Below are 24,166 nucleotides of genomic sequence, written 5' to 3'. Positions count from 1 at the left end.
TCAACTTCACAAGAGACAAGCCATTTACCCTCATTTACTGTGTCTAATTTTTACATAGTGTACTTTGTGTATGATGGAAGAGCAGTAGCATGTTTACAAAGAAATAGATCTATATATGTGCTCAGTTTCTGTCAGGCTGGCAATACCAGACAGAATTGGTCTTCATGGAGGTTCCTTTTCATTTTTATGTATTTTTGGCAATATCGTGTGGGAGTTTTGAGTTAATCCACCTTAAGAAATTGATGGTTGTTCCTGTTTATTATTTTCCTCTCATAGGCCTTTTGTATTATGTTGTTATATTGCTTGGTGTAATTATGGCTTGGGTTAAAGATTATCTTTTTATAGCAGTTTCCATCATTTACAGTAGTTGTTTTTCTCTCTTGTAAATACAATTCCCATGGCCATAAATTAATTTTACCTTCCTTGTTAAAAGGTTTTATTATAGTGTCTCGACACTTTGAAATTTAATTTAAAGCCTCCTTCTGTCTCAACATTCGGTACTTGTGTAATTTCATGGCGGCAGTTACGTACTTAGGATAGCGTCCCTGTCCAGAATCAGCGTAGTGTTCCCGCGGATGCAGCCATTGGGCTACGCTAACAGCATAGCTTAAGCTGCCGCCGTGAAACTACACAAGTAGTCAGTCAGGCGTCCCTTTTTGCAGTCAGCTGAAGCTTACGTAGTTAGCGTAGTCAGTCAGCGTTACACAGTTTAACGCGCTGCGCTCGCCACACTTCGGGCCGGCGTGGATATTGGGGGTTTCAAATGGAGGCATATGTAATATGGAGCACTGGCAAATGCCTCCTTTATTGTGCATGAGATGCACTTGTGGCCACACACCCCCCCTTTGTGCAGGAGACGCACATGCTATCGAACCCCTAATCCTGTCAGCAGGGTTTCGTACCCTGCCACAATACTTATTGAGATGCTCAATCATCTGAGTCGCCCCTGCGTCTCAGACAGATGGAGCACCTCTCCGCCGGCACCCTTATGATCCCCTCTCTGTCAGCATCCACCAGCAGAGAGGGGATCATGCAGGCGCCGGCACTGTGTGAGAGGCGCTCAGTAGGCTTGCCAGGGACGCCGGGGACAGAGCTGCAGCTCCCATGGACAGTACGGTGACTACGCTAACTACGCAGGGCTGCCGCAGAGACACTACGCTTACTACGCTAGGCAGCCGTTGAGCTACACAGACAACGTAGCTTAGGTTTCCGCCGTAAAACTACACAAGTAAGACAGCCATTGGGCTATGCTAATAAAGTAGCTTCAAACGTAGCGCAAGCTGCCTCCGTGAAACTATACAAGTACCCAACTTCGTCTGTCTGATGTTTACCTGGTTTGATATTGTCCTGTTAGTTCAGCTCTGCTTCATGCTGCCAGGCAGTTCTGTGTATCCTGAGCATTGGTGATTGATTACAGCACCTGAGACACGCTCAGCTCTCACTGATTGAAGCACCTGTAAGACTCCAGTACTTAGCTCCCTATATAAGGCAGTCCTGCTCCAGTATTCCCAGTGCTTGTCTGATATCCTGTGTTATTCATATATGATTCTGGATAATCTCCTGACCATTCTCCTGCTTGATCGTTCTATACTTCACGTGTGATAACTTGTGTATGACCCGGCTAGAATTTGGACTCTTCCTTGCCTGCTTTTTTGAAACCTGCTTCTGATCTGTGATATCTTGTGTATGACCCATCTAGCAGGGAGGTAACTATCTATTTTGCTCCCCCTGCCAACAAGTTTGTGACACAGCACCTGGGAACATGAGGGGTTGGAGAGGAGGGACACAGGAATTGAGGCATGAGGGAGGAGGTATATCTTCCAAATTCAACATATCTTCCCTCATGTGCTACCTCCCTCCTACACACTGGTATTCCCTTTCCGCGTAGGTCATGTGTATTTTCTCCTGGTGGCTCCTCCTCTGTTCATCACAATCCCACCACCATGACCAGCACCATTGGAGGAGAGGACAAGGGAGAATGTTGTGGGGCGGGGCTAAGACAAGAGTCACTGCTAGCACTGTCCCCACCTCATCTGTTAATTTAGGCACATTGCACAGCAGAGACACACCTGCCAATCACTTCCTGCACAGTGACTGGGGGCCAGTCAAAGTTGTTCCAGACCACTTTATCCCCGGTGCTGTGCCGCTGCATGTTCCTCCACAGAGCGGAGTATATGTGGTATTTTTGCTGACTGCACACCACTTCTCTCCAGCAGTTCCTTTGAGTGTGTGTGGTGGGGCGAGCGAGCTCCCCCTCCTGTTTCAATGCCTCTGGTGGCTGGCCCTGTGTTCTGCAATGCTGCTATATTTTCTCAGGTCGTGAGCACCAGCTGTCTTCGCCGCTTACTCTATACACAACAGCCAATGGGCGCTGTGTATCACCATCCCGAGCCCAAGACCATGACACCTTCCCTCCTTTACTTACATTCTCCTGTTTTTTTTGTTTTTGTTAGATGATCAAGGTCTTGTGAGACCATTGTTTGGAAAATCTGTACAGATGGACATATCTTGGGATCCGGTGAAAAAGTAGATTTCTTCTTGATTTTTGTTTTGTCAAATGAATTTAGTACCTATATGCAAACTAATTCTTAATACAAATCTCAGAGTAAAAATGAGTTAAATTAAACAGTATGACAGATACAGTATACATGAGTATTCCAAAGCTTCAAATTTAGTTTACCTTCACTTATTCAGTGCAAATAAGGAGTTGGTAATTACTGCACAACCGCTTCTAACAATAGCAGGAGGAATAACGCATCTAATATACATGCCGCTGGCATAAGGGTTGACTCAAGAGTGGAATCTGGGAACTTGGAGGCATGAACCAGAATATAGTAATTGATAGGATTGCCCGAGGGCATGGCCAGAATGCAGGAAGCAGGTAAGTATAATACAAAGTCTTTATTAAACAAGCAGGATGGTAAACAGCGGTGAAAAGACTTTCAATTGGTAATTTGAATAAATGCAGCAACGTAATAATATCACAAAGTCATTGGTATGGCATGAGATGCATATACATCGATGGTCAGAGTCAATGGGTGCAGTGTAAATACTGATGCAGTATTATGCATGTATGGTATTACTTATTGCCTGTATTAACTGTGAAGCACAATAAACTAGAGAATATGATACTGTGAACACCTATGGAGCTCATTCAGGAATGATGATGGAACATTGATGGAGCTGAGTATCAATGGTAGAACACCGATGGAGCAGGAGACTTGTGGGAAGGTAGTAGGAGACTAAGGAGGTTGATTGCATTTGATGAGGAATTGATATGGAATCGATGGTGAAATGATGTTGATTTAATGGTGACCTGATGACACAAGATACTAGCTAGGAAGCTAGTATGAGACTCAGGAGGCCGGCTGGAACTGATGAGGGGTCAATGTGTAACCGATGTTGCTGAATATCGATGGTGGAACACCGAGGGTGTGGAGCTATCAATGGTGGAACACTGATGGAGCTTGGGATCGATTAAGAAAAAACTGTGGTGTAGATCTATTGATGGAGGAACACTGACGAAACATAGGATCAATGGCGGAACACCAATGGCGTGGAGATATCAATGACGGAACACCAATGGAGAGAAGTATTGATGGCGGAACACCGATGGTGAGTAGTATTGATAACGGAACAACAACGGCATGGAGGCAACGATGGCAGAACACTGATGCAGCTTGCAAACGATGGCACTGATGGCATGGAGGTATCAATGTCGGAACCCTGATGGAACCCAGGGAGCTGCATTTTGGAATGACACAGGTCCTTGGAAGGAACAGAGTCCGCTGGAGCAGGAGTGACTGGATAGCACAGCAAGAGATTGATGCTGGTGGGTAACAGGAGTGCAAGGAATCAGCTGGAACTGAAGGAGTCAATTCCAGCAAGACTGGAAGGAGCCAGACTGGGCAGCTGTAAGTAATTAGCCAGGCTTTCCTTTGGAGCAAAAGCACGGGTAACAGCTAGGCTGTGGACTTCATTGAATTGGCAATTTCCCAGGTGTCAACCCAGGATACTTATAGCAGCCGGTGCATGGTGATTGGTTGGGCAATTTTCAGGATAGAAGGATGCTCAGGATTGGCTGCGAACAAACAGGAGACTGGAGCTGACAGGCAGACATGATAGGCAGGGATTTCTGCAGCATCAGTTGACACACGTCTTATTAACTGGATCATGACAGTTATTCAGTAAATAGGATAATATAATTTAAAACTAATATGAATATGTGCCACTGGTAAATGAATATTTAAATAAAAAAAGAGTATACAGGACACAGCCTGATAAAATAATCTAGCCATGCAGTGTACTTAAATAACCAAGAATCTTAACTAAGACAGACAATACTGTGAAAACAGAGTCAAATTAGTTGACTGTGGATACAAATGATTCACCTATCAATTAGTGAATAACTGACATTATCCCCATAATTATACGCACAAGGGGGGGAGATTTTTTTCTTGAGCCACAAAATTGTTGAAAACATAACAGCATAAAGGATACATTTATGGTACATTGTATCCATCTCTGCAGTATAGTAAGGGCTGACTGCCCAAATGTAATGTGGGGTCACCCGCTGGAACAGAAATATAGTATAATTTCCCTGTAGGGTGAGACACTAATAAATTAATAACTTAATACATTGTATCTATTTCTAAAGCTGCTCTATAAAAAGATAATCTTTAACCCAAGCCATAATTACACCAAGCTATATAACAACATGATACAAAAAGCCTTTGATAGGAAAATAATAAACAGGAACAATCATTAATATGTTAAGGTGGACAAACCCAATAGTCCCACACTATATCTATTGCCAAAATACATAAAAATAAAAAGTAACCCCCAGGAAGACCAATTCTGTCAGGTATTGGCAGCCTGAACGAGAAACTGAGCACATATTTAGATCAAGTTCTTTGTAAACATGTCGCTGCTCTTCCATCATACACAAGGGCACATTGGATGTCTTGACAACCTCACAGTTAATGAGGGTACAACATGGCTTGTCATTTATGACATTGACATTCTTTACACAAGCCTTAGTTACGAGAAAGGTATCGCAGCAGTGAAATACTTTCTCAATATGAATATTAATCATGAATTCAATGATTTTCTTGTTTAAGCATTAGGATTTATTCTTACAAAATCTATTTCACTTGCAATGAATCCCACTACTGTACCTCAAGGTTAGAGGGACAGCGATGGGGACAGCCTGCACCCTCACTTATGCCACTCTCTGCCTGGGGTCGTGGGAAAAAGGAAATAGTCTTCCAAGAAACAAATGAACAGTACACAGAAAATATCTTTACCAGCTGTACATTGACGATATTTTGATACTGTGGGATGGCAGCAAAAAAGATCTATAAATGTTCATCTCCCTACTAAATCTGAATGATTTCAACTTAAAACTTACTTCTAAAGCAAATCTGAAGGAGATTCATTTCTTGGAAGTGCCAATCAGCAATAATGAAGGGGAAGCCATTCAATAAGACCTATACAGCTTATAACTGTATTCTACATTCTACAAGTGCACATTTACCAACAAAAATAAAAGCCATCCCCAAATTAGAATTTATATGCCCAAAATGGAACTGTTCTGATTCAGAGACATATAGAGGAAGAGAAAAAGAACTACAAAATGGATTGTTCAAAAGAGGATATAGTAATAGACTCATTAAAAACACATTAAAGTGGCTAGAATTCCTAGTGAGTCATTACTAGAAACTCAAAAACATAATTAAAATGAGGAAATGGTCAGATTCGTGGGGACCTCAATAAAAAACTGGAATGAAATATTGAGTATACTCCAACACTGGCCAATTCTACAAGATGACAATAACTTAGTAAAGATTCAAAAGTGCAAGTGAGCTGGGGAAGAGCTACAATAAGGATCATTTGGTACATAGTATTCTCTCAAAACCAAAACAAGTTAGAACTGCGAGACAAGGATCCATGAAATGTGGGCGGTGTAAAGCATGTCAGTATGGAAACAAAAAATTCTTTCCATGATATATTTGGGAAAAAAATGGGCAATTTCAGACTACATAGTTTGAAATACCCGTGTGGTAAAATTGACATTGGCAAAACAGAAAGACCCCTTAAGGTTCAGATACTTGAACACGTGGGTATGATATGCAAAGCAAAAAAGAACAAAGCCAGATTAAAACCACTGAAAGCAGTGGCTAAGTACTATTATTAAATACCACAGTTGCGACTCCAGTACCCTAAAAGCATTTGGGATGAAAAACGTACAATTGGGTATACGAGGACCTGGATAGGGAACTACTAAATATGGAAACTAAATGATCTTTTTAATGGACAATGTACATGCCCTTTGTATGGAGGATAATGATTAGGCGCCCATAACTTACTGTGACATACCTTTTACTTTTATTGAGAAAACAGCTTAACTAAAATAAATGACACGGACACCAATAACTCACACGGACCATAAATAAAGACTCGAACAACTGAGAGCTAACTTTAAAACGTCAACAATTATTTATTGTTGGGTGACCGATTTTAAATTAACTAAATTTGGAAATTTTGGAATTTTAAACTAGATACCTAACTTAAAAATAATAAACTTTGGAGGATGGCAAAAAATATATAAGTCGCTACCAAACGCCAGCCCAGTCAACTTGATCTACGAAACAGGACTCCAGGAGGGGCTCAACACCGCCTTCTACCTGCATAACCTGCATCATGCAGGACTCACCACCCCTTAACCTGGCTGACCCAATGGGTGCTCCCGCAGAGGAACGCCCCTTGTCCACCTGCATGGGGAGGACACACCCACCATCCTACAAAAAGGGTGGTGCCCCACAATGACTGCTTATGCCCTTCTTTGACCGCTGGCTGGTAGTGACTTCTCGCCACAACAAGGTTACCAAACCGCTGTATGGGGGACTTTAACAACATAATGGACCCTCAGTTGGATAGATAAGGCCAGAGGGAATAGGGGGTTTTCCAATTTTGTACACGATATGGGATGGGAGGATATCTGGCGAGTTCGAAATCCAACTAATCTACAGTATTCCTGCTATTCTGCTACCCACCAGGTATTTTCAAGAATAGACCTTACATTGCTATCTAAAAATTTGGTAGCTCAGGTCGACAGGATAGAGTATAAAGCTAGGGGAATTTCTGATCATTCCCCGATGATATTAGAGCTATCTGAAATAAGAGACAAAGGACATGGATTTTGGAAATTTAATGTGAACTGGCTACAGTCCTTAGGACAGGAAAAGACACTTACCCCCCAGTGGGAGGAATTCTGGGCACTAAATTTAGGCTCCACTTCATCTGCCATAACATGGGACACATTTAAGGCCTTTGTCAGGGGTACCTTGAAGAAGCGAACTGGGGAGATTAAAAGGGGGAAAAAAAGTAAAATACAAGAGTTGGAAAGGGAAAGCACGGCTCAAGAAATAAAATATTTAACCAGCAGGTGCGAGTCCTCCAGACACGAATGGCTTGTGGCCCAGGGGGAGTGGATGGATGCATTGAAGGAGGAGAATCTGAAATCAATGTCATATAATATGCGCAATAATTACCAGCACTCTGATAGGCCAGGCAGATATCTAGCCTACCTGGCCCAGGCAGAAACCCCCTCTACTAACATCAATAAAATTAAAAAGGAAGATGGGAATATGGTGTAAACAACAGGGGAGATAGGACAGGAATTTGTGCAGTACTTTACCTCACTGTATACCTCCAGATTAAAACAGAATCAACTGGAAATTAGGGAGTACATGTCTAAAATTTAAATTCCATTATTAGGAGATCAAGAGTCACAAGAAATAGAGGCCCCGTTGAGTATTGAGGTGGTGAGGATGGCAATTAAGGGACTGCCAGGAGGGAAAGGCCCAGGACTCGACGGAATCCCGATAAACTTTGGAGGATGGCCAAAAATATCAGATTCTTACCTGATAATATGTTTTCCTCTACTCCACCATGGCAGCCAACACCTGTGGGTTATCTCCCTTCTGGGTAGTACTTGGAAAGGAAAAAAAGACACTCAGCCCCTATATAAGGCTCCTCCTCCTTGGCCTCTTTGTCTTTACTTCTCCAGCTTTAATATAAATTAACAGTTATTACACAACAACAACCTAACAACAAAGGGTCAGGAAATATGCTGCCATGGTGGAGTAGAGGAAAACATATTATCAGGTAAGAATCCGATATTTCCTCTACCTCCCCCATGGCAGCTAACACCTGTGGGAGGTACCCGAGCAGTACTTTATCCGGGTGGGTTCCCTCAAATCATAGTAAACTGTACATCAGAAAAATGTAATATATATATATATATATATATATATATATATATATATATATATATATATATATATATATATATATATATATATATATATATATATATACATATATTATTTTTTTTTTTTTTTTTTATCACATAAATACAAACCACCATTTGGCCTATATTGCTGCACTCAGAACTTTTCGTCCAAACTTCGCATCCGCGGAGCACATCTATTCTGTAATGCCTAGTAAAGGTATGAGCCGATGCCCATCCTGCCGCTTTGCATAAGTCTGTTATCGACGCCTCTCCTTTTTCCGCCCAAGATGTGGCTTGTCGAGTGTGCTTTTTATCCACTTGGTAACACCTGGTTATTTAGTTTGTATGCTTCCAGGATACAGCTTTTGATCCATCTGGCGAGTGTCAGTTTTGAAGCTCCAGATCCCTTCCTACATCCCTCCGACAGGACAAATAGATTCTTTGTCTTTCTGAGATCCTTTGTTCTCTCTACATACACTTTTAGAGCTCTCACCAGGTCTATTGTGTTTAATCTTCTTTCTTTCTCATTTACCGGGTTTGCACAGGGGGACGGAAGTACGATCTCCTGATTTACATGAAAGTTAGAAACTACCTTAGGCAGAAACTGTGGGTTTGTGCGTAACACCACCTTACTCTCGAAAAAGTTCAAGAAGGGCTCTTCCGCCCATAACGCCTGAATCTCGGAAACCCTTCTGGCTGAGGTTATGGCTACCAGGAAGGCTACTTTCCAGTTTAAGAATTTTAACGAAATCTCTGTTCAGGGTTCAAAAGGTTTATCCATAAGGGCTTTCAGGACCATATTCAGGTCCCATGGTGCTAAAGGACTTTTAAAAGTTGGCCTCAATTTTTTTGCTGCTTGTATAAACCTTTTAACGTATTTGTTTTCAGCTATATCCAGGTCTAGCATAGCCACCAATGCTGAAATCTGTACTTTTATTGTGCTCAGTGACAACCGTTTTTCTAAGCCTTCTTGTAAAAATTCAAGGATTCCCGGAATTTCTCCTGGTGATTGATTATTTTCCCTGCACCAAGAGCTATACTTCTTCCATACTTTATAATATGCTTTAGAGGTAGATTCCTTCCTTGCCTTCAGTAAAGTGCCAATCACTGAACCTGAAAACCCTTTCCTTCTTAAGTTTCCGGCCTCAACAGCCACGCCGTCAAGTTCCATAATTCTGGTTGTGGACACTGAACTTTCCCCTGCATCAGCAAATCTGGTAACTGAGGGAGCTTCCACGGTTTGTCTATTGCCATCTGAAGTAACTTCGGAAACCAAGACCTCCTTGGCCAATATGACAGCACCGCTATTACTACTGCTTTCTCCTTTTGCACTTTCCTCAGAAATCTTGGTATCATTGGGAGAGGTGGAAAGGCATATGCGAGCCCTACTGGCCAACTGCTGGTCAGGGCGTCTACTTGAGCTGCTTGTTGCTCCTTGAACCTTGAGAAGTATTTCGGGACATTTCTGTTTTCTTTTGTAGCCATCAGGTCTACCTCTGGGAGTCCCCACATCTCCACCACAAATTCGAAGACCACCTTGTTCAGACCCCACTCTCCTGGTACACATGTGGTTCTGCTGAGCCCATCTGCCAACACGTTCTCCTTCCCTGCCAGGAATATCGCCACCATGTTCTTTACATTGTTTTCGGCCCAAACTAACAGCTTCTCTGTTTCTCTCATCATATGATGGCTCCTCGTGCCTCCTTGCCTGTTTATGTAGGCCACTACTGTGCTGTTGTCTGAACGGATCACCACTTCTTTGTCTTTTAGAACATGGTCGAAATTTTTGCATGCTAGATATACTGCTTGCATTTCTTTTAAATTTTGAGTGTGTCGCTTGAAAATTGGTCGGCCACAGCCCTTGTGCTATGTGTTGCCCACACGTCGCCCCCCAGCCTGTCTGGCTGGCATCTGTAGTTACTACAATTTGCTCTATCACCGCAAAAGATTTTCCGCTCTCCAATCGGTTCACATCCGACCACCATTTTAGGTCTTCCTTTGCTCTTCTTGACAGCACAATTCTTTGTGTTAGGTTTTTGCTGTCTCCATCCCATTGGGACAGGAAACAGTTCTGCATTTTCCTCATGTGGAACCTCGACCAGGGTATGGTCTCTAATGCCGCCGACATAAGACCCAGGGCTTTCATACACATTTCTGAGGACACCACCGATTTCTTTATTCTAGATTTTAAGAAGCGCAATAGCTTCTGTTTCCTCTCCTCGGTTAATTTCACTTTCATTAACCTTGTGTCCAGCGTCACTCCCAAATAATCTCTTTGGTTTGATGGAACTAACTTGCTTTTTTGCAAATTTATAAGCCAACCATGGTCTGATAGGCATTCCAACACTTTCTGTGTATGTTCCACTGCCTGTTCCATTGACCTTGCTATGATTAGTATATCGTCTAGATAAGGCCAAAACATTATTCCCTGTCTCCTCAGTACTGCTATAACTACCACCAGCACCTTGGTAAAAGTTCTTGGAGAGGTTGCCAGTCCAAACGGAAGTGCCGTGAACTGATAACTTATTCCGTTGAGGGAGAAACGCAGAAATTTTTGATGTCCTAGATAAATTGACACATGAAGATAAGCATCTTTTAAATCGATAGCTGTCATGAACATGTCCTGTCTTAAGTCTGGCAAGATTGTCCTCACCGAATCCATTTTGAACACTCTTACATGAATGATCCGGTTTAATCTTCTCAGATCTAATATTGTTCTGAATGCTTTTTTTACTACAAAAAACCGGGAGTACCAGCCTTCTCCTATTTGGGCTTCCTGCACTCTCACAACCACTTGTTGTTGTATCATGACCTTGAGGCTTGATAGTAAAGCTTCTCTTTCCGCTTTGTCCTTGGGTACTGGGGATTCTGTAAAAAATTTCCTTTTTTCTTTTTATCTTTGAACAGAAGATCTTGCGGTAAGACATCTTCCTGTTTATCCTCTATCTCCAAAGACTTATGTATTAACAATATGAGATTCTCGACCATATCTGGGTTAAAATCCGAATCTGACTTGTCTTGTACCATCTCATCCTCATCCATCAAAGCTCCTGCCCCTAAGTCATCTGCTGAACCTGCAGACTCCTCACTTACTACAGATCGGCTTCTCTTGCTTGTAGCTTTTACCAAATCTTCCTTGGTTACAAAGGTGTCAGTCAGGGCAACTCTGAGCATGTCCACTAGTCCCGTCATTTGGGCTAGGGGTATTTGAGGTGATTTACATTGCTCACAGACACTGCCAATATTATTATCCGGCAAGTCTTTGGTGCACATCAAGCATTTAGCTAAGTGCAGTTTCTTGTGTTTTGCTTTAAGGTCCCCTTTATCTTTACTGGAGTCCGACCTGTACCAAAACACACCGAGTGTTTAGCCAATATTAGCAATACACCCAATCCATGTCACATATCATCTGGCTTACATCTGGCTTACCCCGATTTTTTTGCGACTGGACGTTTTTCCTCCTCCATAATTGTTTCAATTTCACTGCTAAAAAACACACAAACTTCAGCTACAGCATAGCCTACCGCATGTTTCTTAATATCCACGCTGGAACACCAGCCGTACTCACTCTTCTGTAGACTGTATGGGTATAGGCTTTCCGGGCGATCGGCGCGCTTCCTGCAGCCGCACACAGCGTCTCAGCTCCGGCACTTCTGTGTACGCCGCGTCATCCTTATGCGCTGCGCCCCCTATGACGCCCGTCCGGTTTCACGTGCTGATTAACCCGGACCAGGCGCGCACAGCTGTAAGCTCCTGTGCCGCCTGAGGACGCCGCCGCGTGTAGCCTACTCCTCTAGGAAGCGGCATGCAGCACCCGAGGCATTATAACCTCTGAAGGCCGGCATCACCTTCTCCATCCCGCTGGAGCGCTCTAGGTGTCGGCGGGATCAGTCCTTATTCCTGGGGTAAGCCAAAAAACCTTTCCTGCAGATTTTCACCTGCTGCTCCATGCACTACCCTGCTGGAAAGGAAAAAAGACAAAGAGGCCAAGGAGGAGGAGCCTTATATAGGGGCCGGGTGTCTTTTTTCCTTTCCAAGTACTACCCAGAAGGGAGATAACCCACAGGTGTTGGCTGCCATGGGGGAGGTAGAGGAAATATAAGTCGCTACTAAACGCCAGCCCAGTCAACTTGATCTACGAAACAGGACTCCAGGAGGGGCTCACCACCGCCTCCTACCTGCATAACCTGCATCGTGCAGGACTCACCCCCCTTAACCTGGCTGACCCAATGGGTGCTCCCGCAGGGGAACGCCCCTTGTCCACCCGCATGGGGAGGACACACCTGCCGTCCTACAAAAAGGGTGGTGCCCCACAATGACTGCTTATGCCCTTCTTTGACCGCTGGCTGGTAGTGACTTCTCGCCACAACAAGGTTACCAAACCACAGCGGCCAAACAGAAAAAACCCAAATCCTAGCAAAATTTAACTCAAGCCTACACAAGAAAAATATCCTCCAGAAAGATGCCATTTCCCGCAGGGGAAAGGTGCACTCCATCTTCCCTATAGTACCTGGCACTATTAAGAACTAACAAGGGATGTTTTACTACCAAACCTCCAAAGGCCCTAACAAACAAACTCACAAACCCACAGCCGAGTTAACCTTTTTACGGGCCTTTTCAATTGCTGAAATCCTAACTGCCCCCCTCCAATGAAAACGGGGAATAATTTCTGACCACACTATCCGTACACCTGGCCAGTGAGCTCACAAAGCCACCAAGTCCAACTTAATGCTTAGGATTAGATTTATGCCCTTAACACTGCCCATGTCATTACCCCCAAGGTGAATGATCAGCAAGGCAGGACGACCCCAACGCTGCTTGTGTCGAAACAGGACCTGCAGGAAATGTACCCAACGGAGACACCTGACCCCTATCCACCTAACTACCCTGTCGTCTATGTTATCTTGTGACCTCCTCGCCATTGGATGCCTCCCTGCCCAAAAAAATGAAAGAATGGCCGATAAGCCATATTTGTCCAGACGAATCCATAGCAACTAGAAAAGAAGAGTCCCTACCATCAGTATCTTACCAACAACACAACAAAAAACATTATATCAACCCATGTGAAGGCGAAAACTCAAAAAACCTCCCGTGGACCATGGTAAGCCAATTGAATTAAGGCCCCCTCGGAGGAAAAAGTAAAAGCTACCTTCAATCCCTCAATTTCTGAACGCTGACGTTCAAAATTGATGGTAAACATCGTTTTAGGGTTGGCGCAACAGGCACAACTACAATTTATCCAAGCGCACATATGACTTACATGCGGATGACTTCTAGCGCCTGGATCGCCACTGCAGAAGACCTAGATGCTGCAGCCTGCGTAGCCAACCCTATCCGAAAGGAATGGGTCCCATAATCCTCGGGTCGCAGCCCCAAGAATACCAGACAGCGCTTCAAAACTGCAGCAAATTGGAACTTCGTGATTGGCCGCCCCATTGGCCTGCACCAGCAACTGTCCTCCTCCCCTGGGGGGGCATAGTCCCAAATAGCCTTGTGCTAACCGTACCGGGCATACACCCATCTCGCTCTGTGCTGTCAAAGTAACCGAACGACCCCCGCCCATCCTGGTCCGTCTTGGACCGCGCAATTTTGCAAAGCAAACTATTGCTGCACACTTGGACGTTATCCAAGAGTATACCTGTGACCCTGGACTTCTTGCTGCTAGCCACTAAGCCTCTCACCCTAAAGGCTCCAAAGAATGCCAAGGCGAATGCCAACCGAAACAGCGAGGACTCATATGAAGCACCGCCTACACTACCCAGAGCCCTAAACAACTTCCTTAGTAACTTCAAATCGATGGGCTGCCGTGAATCAGCCAGTACCGGATTCGCTTTAGCCCACCCCTTCATTGCCTTTTTTAACACAAAGGAACGAGTGGGATCCCCCTGACCTAGCAAACGAGCATGAAATGCAATGCCCGCAAGGGCAGAAGACATGGCCCCTTTTGATCTGCCCGCTTTGTAATGTTACCATACAAAACCCCACAGTCTATCCTCCAGTGACTCACCTTCCTGACCATACCTACAAAGAAAAGACTGCCAATCCCTCCAAGCTGCATCATAAGCTTGCTGCGTGGAAGGGGCCAAAGTGTTCCTGCCATGTTATCACACCGGAAGACCACCTGCCTATCAGCGATATCGCAAGCCCACAACTCCAGAGCTACCACAATTGGTATTGGAATTGACTCCTTCAGTTCCAGCTGATTCCTTGCACTCCTGTTACCCACCAGCATCAATCTCTTGCTGTGCTATCCAGTCATCCTGCCTGGCTGATCATTCACTTTGGGGGTAATGACATGGGCAGTGTTAAGGGCATAGATCTAATCCTAAGCATTAAGTTGGACTTGGTGGCTTTGTGAGCTCACTGGCCAGGTGTACGGATAGTGTGGTCAGAAATGATTCCCCGTTTTCATTGGAGGGGGCCAGTTAGGATTTCAGCAATTGAAACCCATGGGCAATATGCGGTTCCCATCCTGCTTCCTACGGAATTTTTCATCATACTCCCTTCATGAGTAACCCTTTGTTTTAAGGTACATTTCGTGAACTAAGAACAAATATTTCACAATACTTGGGTACTCCAATGGTCTAGACTCCGCGTAACACGCAACAAACACCAGAAAACCCCTAAGCCACTGATGAAAAACTCCTGAAAGCATTTTCCCCTATGCCATCGGCCTTTTTCGCTTTCGCAAATGCCTGATGCATGTCCTCCGTAAGGGTGAACATATCTACGTACTTGCCTTTCCTAATCTTTTCCCTCATCCTTGTTACGGACACACGGAGACAGTGACGTGAGGATGTTGGTGTGGTGCTGCAGGAGGAAGGGAGCTGGAGATCAGGCGTGAGCCCGTAGCCGGGACCGCTGGTTAGAACGGCCACAGCGAAACCCTACACTGACTCTGTTGGCCATCCCGGGCAGGTGACCGCAGGCTGCAGGGTGCTAGGCTTCTCCTTTAGTCGCCGCGTTCGAAGGAGCGAGTTAGGCCCGCTCCAACCCCGATGCAACCAGGTTTTAAGTGGGGACAAATCCACGGCGACCGTCAGGGACTGGGCCAAAGGAGGATCTAACTACCAGGGCCTATCTGGACTAACTCACGGCACCTGGCCAAGGACGGAGAGCGTGACCGAGTCACAGGCACCAGAACATAGCAACAATGGGGCGCCACCAAACCAAACACACGCCAACACAAAAATAGTACTCTTAAAGTGACGGTACCCCAAAACAGGCGTAAACCCACAGTTGTGGACCTCTCTGAACCATGGAGAGCAGAACCAGGACAATAATGATAATAACTAAGGAGAAAGGGCCGCTTGCCCGTATGAATAAAGAATAAGGAACCAGGCTCCACTGGAGCACTTACGTGACCGGCCCAAGACTGGACACTGGCCGCAGCAATCGGGCAGCTGGATAATGGCTGGACCACGGCTGCACGGTGACCGCAGTGAGACGGCAGCTAAACAATGGCTGCACAACGGCTGGACGGTCCCCGGACTAGGACAGCAACGGGACAATGATATTTGATCCAGACTGCCGCAGGATAGGACACTTGACTGGACCCAGACTGCCACAGGACAAGACTGTAAACAGGACCCAGACTGAAGTGAGAAGGACTCAGACAGAATCCAGACTGAATGGAACAGGAGCAGGAGCAGGACCTAGGACCAGAAAGCAGTAGATCTGCAGCTACCAGCACAGAAAACAGCAAGCTATAACTGGCAGAGATCCACAGAAGAGCATGCCTTATCAAGGCCTCAGGTGATTGATAACACCTGGTGGATCTCCAGGCAGTCTCCCAGCAAGTGCTTGATTAGCTTAATTATCTCACAGCCTAGTGAATAAATTAGCTCCCAGAACACAAAGCTGTAATGGCAACAGACCTGCCACTGGAGGCCACCAGTGAGTCAAAATGCCAAACAGAAACTGACAGAAAACAAAACAGACTGAACCTGGTTCCTGACAATCCTCTCTCGAAGCCCCCTGGTGATCGCCGTATTGGCACAGTGCACCATTTCGGTAAAGGGAGGGGAGGAGGAGCCACCACCGCATGCGAAGCCTTATCCTTCTTATTCACCTTCGCCACCTGCCACACTATAAGTTTAGCTAACTTGTGCGGGCGCCTCGGAGAGCCAGATGAAACACTACTAGTACTGCTGTTTGAAGAACTGTGGCAGGAAGCCTGTAACTCACCATCTCCAGACGTCCCCGGAACTTGGTTGGCTGCAACGGCCAACCCGGAACTCGCTGGAACTCCCTGTTGCTGCTGTCGCCCTCTCTTCTCTCCTTGACTCATGACTTCTTCTCTGCGATCTAGATGACCCTGCCGCCTCATTCTCCACCTGCGGACACAAAACAGGGGAAGGGGAAGGGACAAAAACAACACCCCTTTCCTCCACCTGGATTGTTTTCTGCAATATTTCTGCACCACAGTGTACTGTTTAATCATCACAATGTGCAACAAAACTTTTCTCTACAATATTTAAAGGAATGAAAGGAAACAACATGGAATAAAAAAAACATGAAAATAACAATGTTGAGTGCGACCCAAAATCAAACCCAAATTATTTATATATACTGTAGTTACTGAGTATTATCCACCAAGAGATGTGGGATGATTGATTGCAGGCAGTGAAGTAAGCAGCAGGTTAATACTAGAGATAAGCGGGTCCGGATCTCTGGGATCTGACAAATCCGAATATCGCGATCCGAGTCTGGATCCGAGCCGGCTCGGGAGTTCCAGCCTAAATTCCGGACCGAAAATGAGCAAAACGTCATCATCGCGCTGTCGGATTCTCGCGGGATCTGGATTCTATATAAGACGCACGCGCGCCCCGCCATCTTTACTCCAGCAAAGGAGAGGGAAGAGGGTGGTTGTGCTCTGTGCTGTGCTATAATAATAATATATTTTTTTTACTGCTGCTCACTCGATTAGGGTCTGCAGGGGCTGCTTTACACAAGTCCAGTGTACAGGGGCTGCAGTGGCCAGTGTATAAGGGGCTGTACAGGGGCTGTGTTCAGTGTGACAGGGCTTGTGTCCAGTGTGACAGGGCCTGTGTACAGTGGGACAGGGCCTGTGTACAGTGTGACAGGGCCTGTGTACAGTGTGACAGGGTCTGTGTCCAGTGTACAGGGGTTGTGTCCAGTGTACAGGGGCTGTGTCCTGTGTACAGGGGCTGTGTACAGGGGTTGTGTCCAGTGTACAGGGGTTGTGTCCAGTGTACACGGGTTGTGTCCAGTGTACAGGAGCTGTGTACAGGAGCTGTATCCAGTGTCCAGGGACTGTGTCCAGGGGCAGTGTGCAGTGTACAGGGGCTGTGCACAGGGCCTGTGTCCAGTGTGACAGGGCCTGTGTCCAGTGTGACAGGGCCTGTGTCCAGTGTGACAGGGGCTGTGTACAGGGACTGTGTCCAGTGTACAGGGACTGTGTCCAGTGTCCAGGGGCTGTGTCCAGGGGCATTGTCCATTGTGACGGCTGTGTCCAGTGTACAGGAGCTGTGTCCCGGGGCGGTGTCCAGAGGCTGTGTCCATTGTCCAGGGTAACGGGCTGTGTCCATTGTCCAGGGACTGTGTCCAGGGTGACGGGCAAGGTCCAGGGGCAGTGACCAGTGTGACGGCTGTGTCCAGTGTACAGGAGCTGTGTCCAGAGGCAGTGACCAGTGTGACGGCTGTGTCCATTGTCCAGGGGCTGTGTCCAGTGTGACGGCTGTGTCCAGTGTACAGGAGCTGTGTCCAGAGGCTGTGTCCATTGTCCAGGGGCTGTGTCCAGGGTGATGGGCTGTGTCCAGTGTCCAGGGGCAGTGTCCAGTGTCCAAGGGGCTGTGTCCAGTGTAAAGTAAGAAAAATAAATAAAAGTAATAAATAAAATAAAAACACATTTTTTGAGGATGATGGAGGAGGAAATAGTGGGAGATCAGCAACCTGATAGAAGTGCTGAAGCTGCTACCACCAGTCATGACAAGGCCGATACCTCTTTGTATTTTTTGCTCTTTGGAGCATTTCTCTTTTTTTGGGATAGTTTATTAAACTGCCACCCTGTCTGCCCCTGCAGTGCCGCTCTGCTTCCAAGATGTGCCAGGTTGGAAGTGTAAGGTCCACATGTATGTGATGCCCACTGCTGTCGCTTAGCTTAGTCATCCAGCTACCTCGGTATACCCTTTTGGCCCAACTACAGTAAATTAAAAAATTTTGTAAGCTGTGAAGTGATCAAAATTGACAAGAAATGAGTGGAAACTAATGTTATTGAGGTCAATAATACTTTAGGGGCAAAAACAGGCCCAAATTCTGTTATTTTAGCCATTTTTTTAATTTTTTCATAAAAATCCAGATCCAAAACCCACAAGGGTGGTTTTGCCAAAACCAATCTAGATCCAAAACACGAAGGGAGATCCAGATCCAAAACCAAAACCCGAAAAAGTGGCCGCCGCACATCTCTAGTTAATACGGAGTAAGCAATTCCTCCTCTAAACTTTTATTGGTTAAGTATTCTTGAACAAGAACCACCTAGATGCATGGGAAATGGAAGTGATGTCAGGAAGGCCTAGTCTCATAAATGTTTTGCTAATGTATGACCATTTCTGGCTATGCATGATGCCTGATAAAACAATAAAAAAAGGCCCTAGTAGTGCACATAGTAGTGTTCATTTTACTGAGGGAGATAAAAAAAACATCAGGATCGGGTACAAGGACTTTGAGAAGAAGACATTTTTGATAACCACTATCCTATCCATAAGTGTAATGCTGTGTACGCATGAGATTTTGGCCAGTATTCAATGCTCCCGATTCACCGGTTTTTTTTTTGGAGAATCGAGCTGTTTTCACTCCTTGCAGTGAATCTTTTTCACTGAAAAAATGATTCACCCTATTCAATGTTAACTGTTCACTGAAAGCAAACAGTGAATGCCGGCCAGTTCTCCGTTTCATGCTCAATGCAATTCGCTGGTGTATTTCAATGGGGTTTTCACTGGGATTCGCCGGAGTGTATTCAATGCTAGGATGGCGAATTTCTTTCTCCCTGATTTTTGCCATGATTTACCGTTTTGCATTCGACATCTTTTTAAGGTGAACTGGAAAGTGATCTTTTAAAATAAAGGGTTTTTTTTGGTGAAGGGGCATGCTATTTTTATTCATGTGCTTGAAGCACATTAATATATATAAAATTTATAAAAATAAAAATGTAACAATTTTTTTTTTTTACACATTTGCCAGCAGGGAGCCGCACTTCAGATATTCATATATTCACTTCACTCTGGTCCCGGCTTGTTACGTGCGCAACCAGAGAAGCGGCTCCCTACCCCTGTCCCATTCCAGCATTCCCGGGGGGCAGCCTCTGCTGCCTGTTCCCCGGGAGCCCTCCCCCACAAATTCTGGGGCAAATAGGGTGGCTTACATCTCCCTGCCTGCCTCCGTCCCCCGGCTCCCTGCGGTGGCTAAAATTCGCCAGCAGGGGCACCGAGCCTCTGCTGCATTGACCCTATTCAGGGAGGGCTGGCAGCGAAAGCTGCAGCCCTCCTGAACCCTGCAAATGTGCAGCGAATCCTAAACAGGATTCACTACACATGGAGAATAAAAACATTGAATACTCCCCTTTGACTATATAGTCAAAATCATATGCAGATCGCACAGGTTTTTTATCTTGCGATCCCGATGCATGCTCCTGTGACAGCACAAATTGAAACGCAGATAGATAGGGCAGCAATGACTATATAGTGCAAATCAAATGTAGATAGTATGAATTGTATGTAAAAAGTACAGAGTTAGCAAAGATTGTATAGCACTAAGGAATCTCACTGTGTTTGCACACCATAAGAGCAAATCCTTCCAGGTAGTTAAATTTTCAGCAATTAGTCAGGAAAAGATCAAATAATAAAGATTTTGGAAAGCATACAGAACATTTACAGTATATCCATAGGTATTTAAGATGGTCATACACATATATAGCAATACTTCTTCACAAGGTCAGGATTCATCAGGGGTAATATCAACCAGCAAATGAGCTAAACATAGTAATCATTCTAGAATTGCAGAGAGCATGATGAATAAAAACAACATAAACCGTATATACTCGAATATAAGTCGATCCGAATATAAGCCGAGGCACCTAATTTTACAACAAAAAACTGGGAAAACTTATTGACTCAAGTGGGACACTCACTCGAGTATAAACCGAGGGGGGCTTTTTCAGCATAAAAAATGTTCTGAAAAAGTAGGCTTATACTCGAGTATATATGGTACTTCAATTTGCAAACAGTATAGATAAATTATGGTACCTCTATGGAAATGAAAGGGAAAGGAGTGATAACCATTTGTAGTTATCCTAGAGAAAGGAGAAATCTATTTTTTAAACTAACGGTATTGATCACTCGCAAGATATAGCATTGGAAATAGGTGAGATTGAACAAGTGGGAATAAATGTCCCTATTATGTGCGGGAGTTTGTGGGGCTTATTTATTAAGATGGGAGTTTTATTTCAGATACAAATGGAGCTGCCTCATTCATGCTGGGGCTGGCTGGCCGGAATGGGGCGCGCACGCACGAGATGCTTGCGCGCCCCATTCTGAAGGAGCTCCCCGCTGCCTCGCTACTGGTCCCCTTCGGTTGCTGGCACATGCCAGCAATATATATATTACTGGTACCACTGAGCACCAATGTGTGTGTATGTGTATATATGACGTAGTGGGCATCGCGGTGTATAGCATAATGTGTAATGGGCATTACCATGTGTGGCATAATGTGTCAGTGGCATTGCGGTGTGCAAAATCAAGAATAGAATATTAGCAAATATAAAAAAAAACATGATAAGGCAGGTCAAGAGGCGGTCTGTGGGTGGGCCACTGTAAGGGATCTCTCAAAACAAAGGTGGTAACCCTAATTTTATTATGGCAGTAGAGTATACACTGTTGGCGCGGATGAACGGAATTCTCCCTATGTGCATAGTTGCAAATACAATCATAGCCATGCACATGAGTGGGATTTCCCCGGGTGGGGTGGCTGGCGTGTACCTGATATCTGGGCTCTGAATATATTATGCAGCCCAGCGATCAGTTTTCAATCAGGCACCAAGAAAAGAAATACACTGAATAAAATGGACGCTACTCCCACCCTTGGATTGCCTTTTATATGAAAGAGTTTCAGCAATGTCTTTTGCCTCCTGAAAATCTCTTGCTCTTTGGGGAAAATGGCTCAGTGTGTACGCACTACTTTCGGGAAAGATACATCTATCAGAGATTTTGGCAAAGTCTTTTGAAATGAAAATCTATTGTGTATGGGCCTTTAGTTTGGTCAATTTTGACATTACAAAGAGCTCATGCGGCTTCTGTTTTTTTTTTTTTTTAAGATTTTTAGCATAATTACATGTGATGATAGATCTCTCATTCTATTAACAATGTTATAACCAATCATATTGTTTGTGTCATTTACAGTTCGGAGAATCTACATTCAATAGGGCCAAACTGATGAATGTGGGTTACTCAGAGGCAGTCAATGAGTATGACTACAATTGCTTTGTCTTCAGTGATGTTGATATCATTCCAATGGATCAGAGAAATTTGTATAGCTGCTCCAAAAACCCCAAACATATGGCTAATTCTTTGGACAAGTTCAATTTTCGGTAAATGTTTTAATATTGAATTAGTTATACTGCAGTAATTAGTTTTTTGACACTTTGAGGTATATTTACTGAAGTGTGTGCTTATAGGACTGGAGATGTTGCCCATAGCAACCAATCAGATTCTAGCTATTATCTTCTAGAATGTTCTAGATAAAATATAAAAACTGATTGATCTTTTATTTTACAGTATTTCTGGTTTGATACGTTTGCTGTCCTTAAAATGTTATCTTCTAGCAATTGCCAGGCTGCTTTTTTTTTTTTTTTAGCTCCAGGCAGAGGCGTGATCTGGTGTGGTGACACCCGGTGTGCACTCTGCATAGGCGCCCCTACCACCCACTGAAAAAGTGGGTGGGACCTAATTGAGGTGGTCATGGCTTCGCAGTGGCTGTCTTCAATGGCAACACTTTGGTGTCACCCCCCTTTGAGGGTGAAACAAGGGTGCCGGCCGTGCCCTGACCATTCCGCCCGATGCTGTTTTTTTCTTCGCCAGCAGTAGGCTGGCGAAACCCTATCTCAACAGCAGGGACAGCACTGTCCCTGCTGTTGGCTCTCGGCTGCGCTGGGGATCTCACCTGAGTAGCGAGATCCTGTGCATGCCTAGTCCAGCCGGCCGGGGGGAAGTTAACACTGATGTGCTATCTCCAGGAGGGGACATTGCCAGAGAGGGGAGTTAGCACTCCCTCGCTTCGACAGACAAGATGCTAATACATCTTGTCGGTCTTCCCTCCTGCTTGGCCTCTTTAATGAGGCGAAGAAGGAAGTAGCGTGCCACTATAATACATCTGCCCAGTGTCTCTTAACTCTAGTGTTCAGGAAACCCTAACAGTGCATGTTTTCAAGTTCTCTTCATAGAATCAAGAAAATATGCTAAACATGCCCTGTTAAGGTGTCCTGTAGACTGGCATTGAGAAATCATGCAATCTAAGGCACATATTCATAGTCTAGAGTAGTGTTTTTCAAATATTCTTCTAATAACCATAGCAGTGCCTGTTCTCAAGGTATTCATGTGAATAATAAGTACCACCTGTAAAGCTATTGGGCCTAATTCAGCACTGATCGCACAGCTACGAATTAGCAGGCTGAATGAATATCGATAGACTGCACATGTGCAAGGCTGTCCTGTGATAAAATTAAGTTGCAAGGTGATTGACAAAAAGACGGCATTTGGAGGTCATAATTGCATGGGAGTATCAGGGAAAACACAGATGTTTCCAAACATTTGAAGGGAAGGGTAGGTCAACAGTAATAAGGTCAACCACTATTGGTCTACAGGCCACTGGTCTGAAGGGAAACCCTTCCCTTCAAATATGAAAACGGTCGACATGAGTTTTCAGGTTTTGTTTTAAAAAAAAGGTATTTTTTTCATACATTACCATACAAGAAGACATAGGGGGATATTCGGGGGAGATGGCTGCGGGGCCCTATTCACTGCTGTCTTCTTCGACAGCATTAAACAGGGGATCTCGGCAGAACGAGCCCGACTTCACAAGCTGTCGGGCTCGTTCTGCAAAGAACGGACAGGAATTGACAAGCTCCCGACCGCAGCTCGCCGTTTCCTGGCCACTTCTCGTGGTCATGCCTCCTTCTCATCGAGCGGCAGGCAGGACTTTAAATCCCGCCTGCAAATTCTTGGTCGAGCAGACTGAGAATGGGACAGGGTGACAGCCGTGACCCAACATTGAATACCCCCCATAACGTTAGATTATAATAGTGTGCTACACATTTATACAATGGGCGGTATTCAATGAGGCTGATTCGCCATGTTTTTATGGCGATTTTGTGCTGTAAGGCGAATTTTTAACAAAAACGGTGAATCACCCTATTCAATGACCAGATGGCGAATACATTTCAAGGTTTTTTTTCGCCATGATTCACCAAGTAGCAATCGCTATCTTTTTATGGTGAAGTGGAATGTGAACTTTTAAAATAAAGTGTTTTGTTTTTTACATTTGGTGTAAAAAAATCAGGAATTTTATTCTGAGGAGGGGCATGCTATTTTTTATCATGTGCTGTAATGAATATATATTTATCAGGAGCCGACTTTCTCGGCTCCTGATTGGCCGCTGGGCGGCCAATAGAATCAGTCTGAGGAGAGGCATGGAAGATGAACATCTCTGCGTCTCTCCAGTCCGTGAGCGGGTGCCAGCCGGGAGCAGCGCGTCTGGAGCTGAAGATGCCGGGGTCGTCGCCGGGGACCAGGTGAGTAGGATTTCCTTCCTCAGGTACCCCTTAGGATTACTACGGATCCAGGACCCCTGAATCTTCAG

At 44.8% G+C, this 24,166-nt stretch overlaps 1 protein-coding gene across 2 annotated transcripts in view; it reads left to right on the top strand.

Moving 5' to 3' along the window:
• The window catches only part of LOC146027098 (beta-1,4-galactosyltransferase 1-like), a 134,361-nt gene that overhangs the window by 85,898 nt on the left and 24,297 nt on the right, over nt 1–24,166 (top strand). For both annotated transcript variants that reach the window (XM_083158092.1, XM_083158091.1), the window contains exon 4: nt 21,712–21,899. In XM_083158092.1, the coding sequence (XP_083014218.1) occupies nt 21,712–21,899 (188 nt within the window). The remainder of the gene's footprint in view (nt 1–21,711; nt 21,900–24,166) is intronic.

The sequence above is a fragment of the Crinia signifera genome, chromosome 1, assembly GCF_055691185.1.
Source record: "Crinia signifera chromosome 1, ASM5569118v1, whole genome shotgun sequence".
In the NCBI taxonomy this organism is placed as follows: Eukaryota; Metazoa; Chordata; class Amphibia; order Anura; family Myobatrachidae; genus Crinia; species Crinia signifera.
Note: the sequence above shows the minus strand (reverse complement) of the source record. Positions and strands in the feature narration are given on the sequence as shown.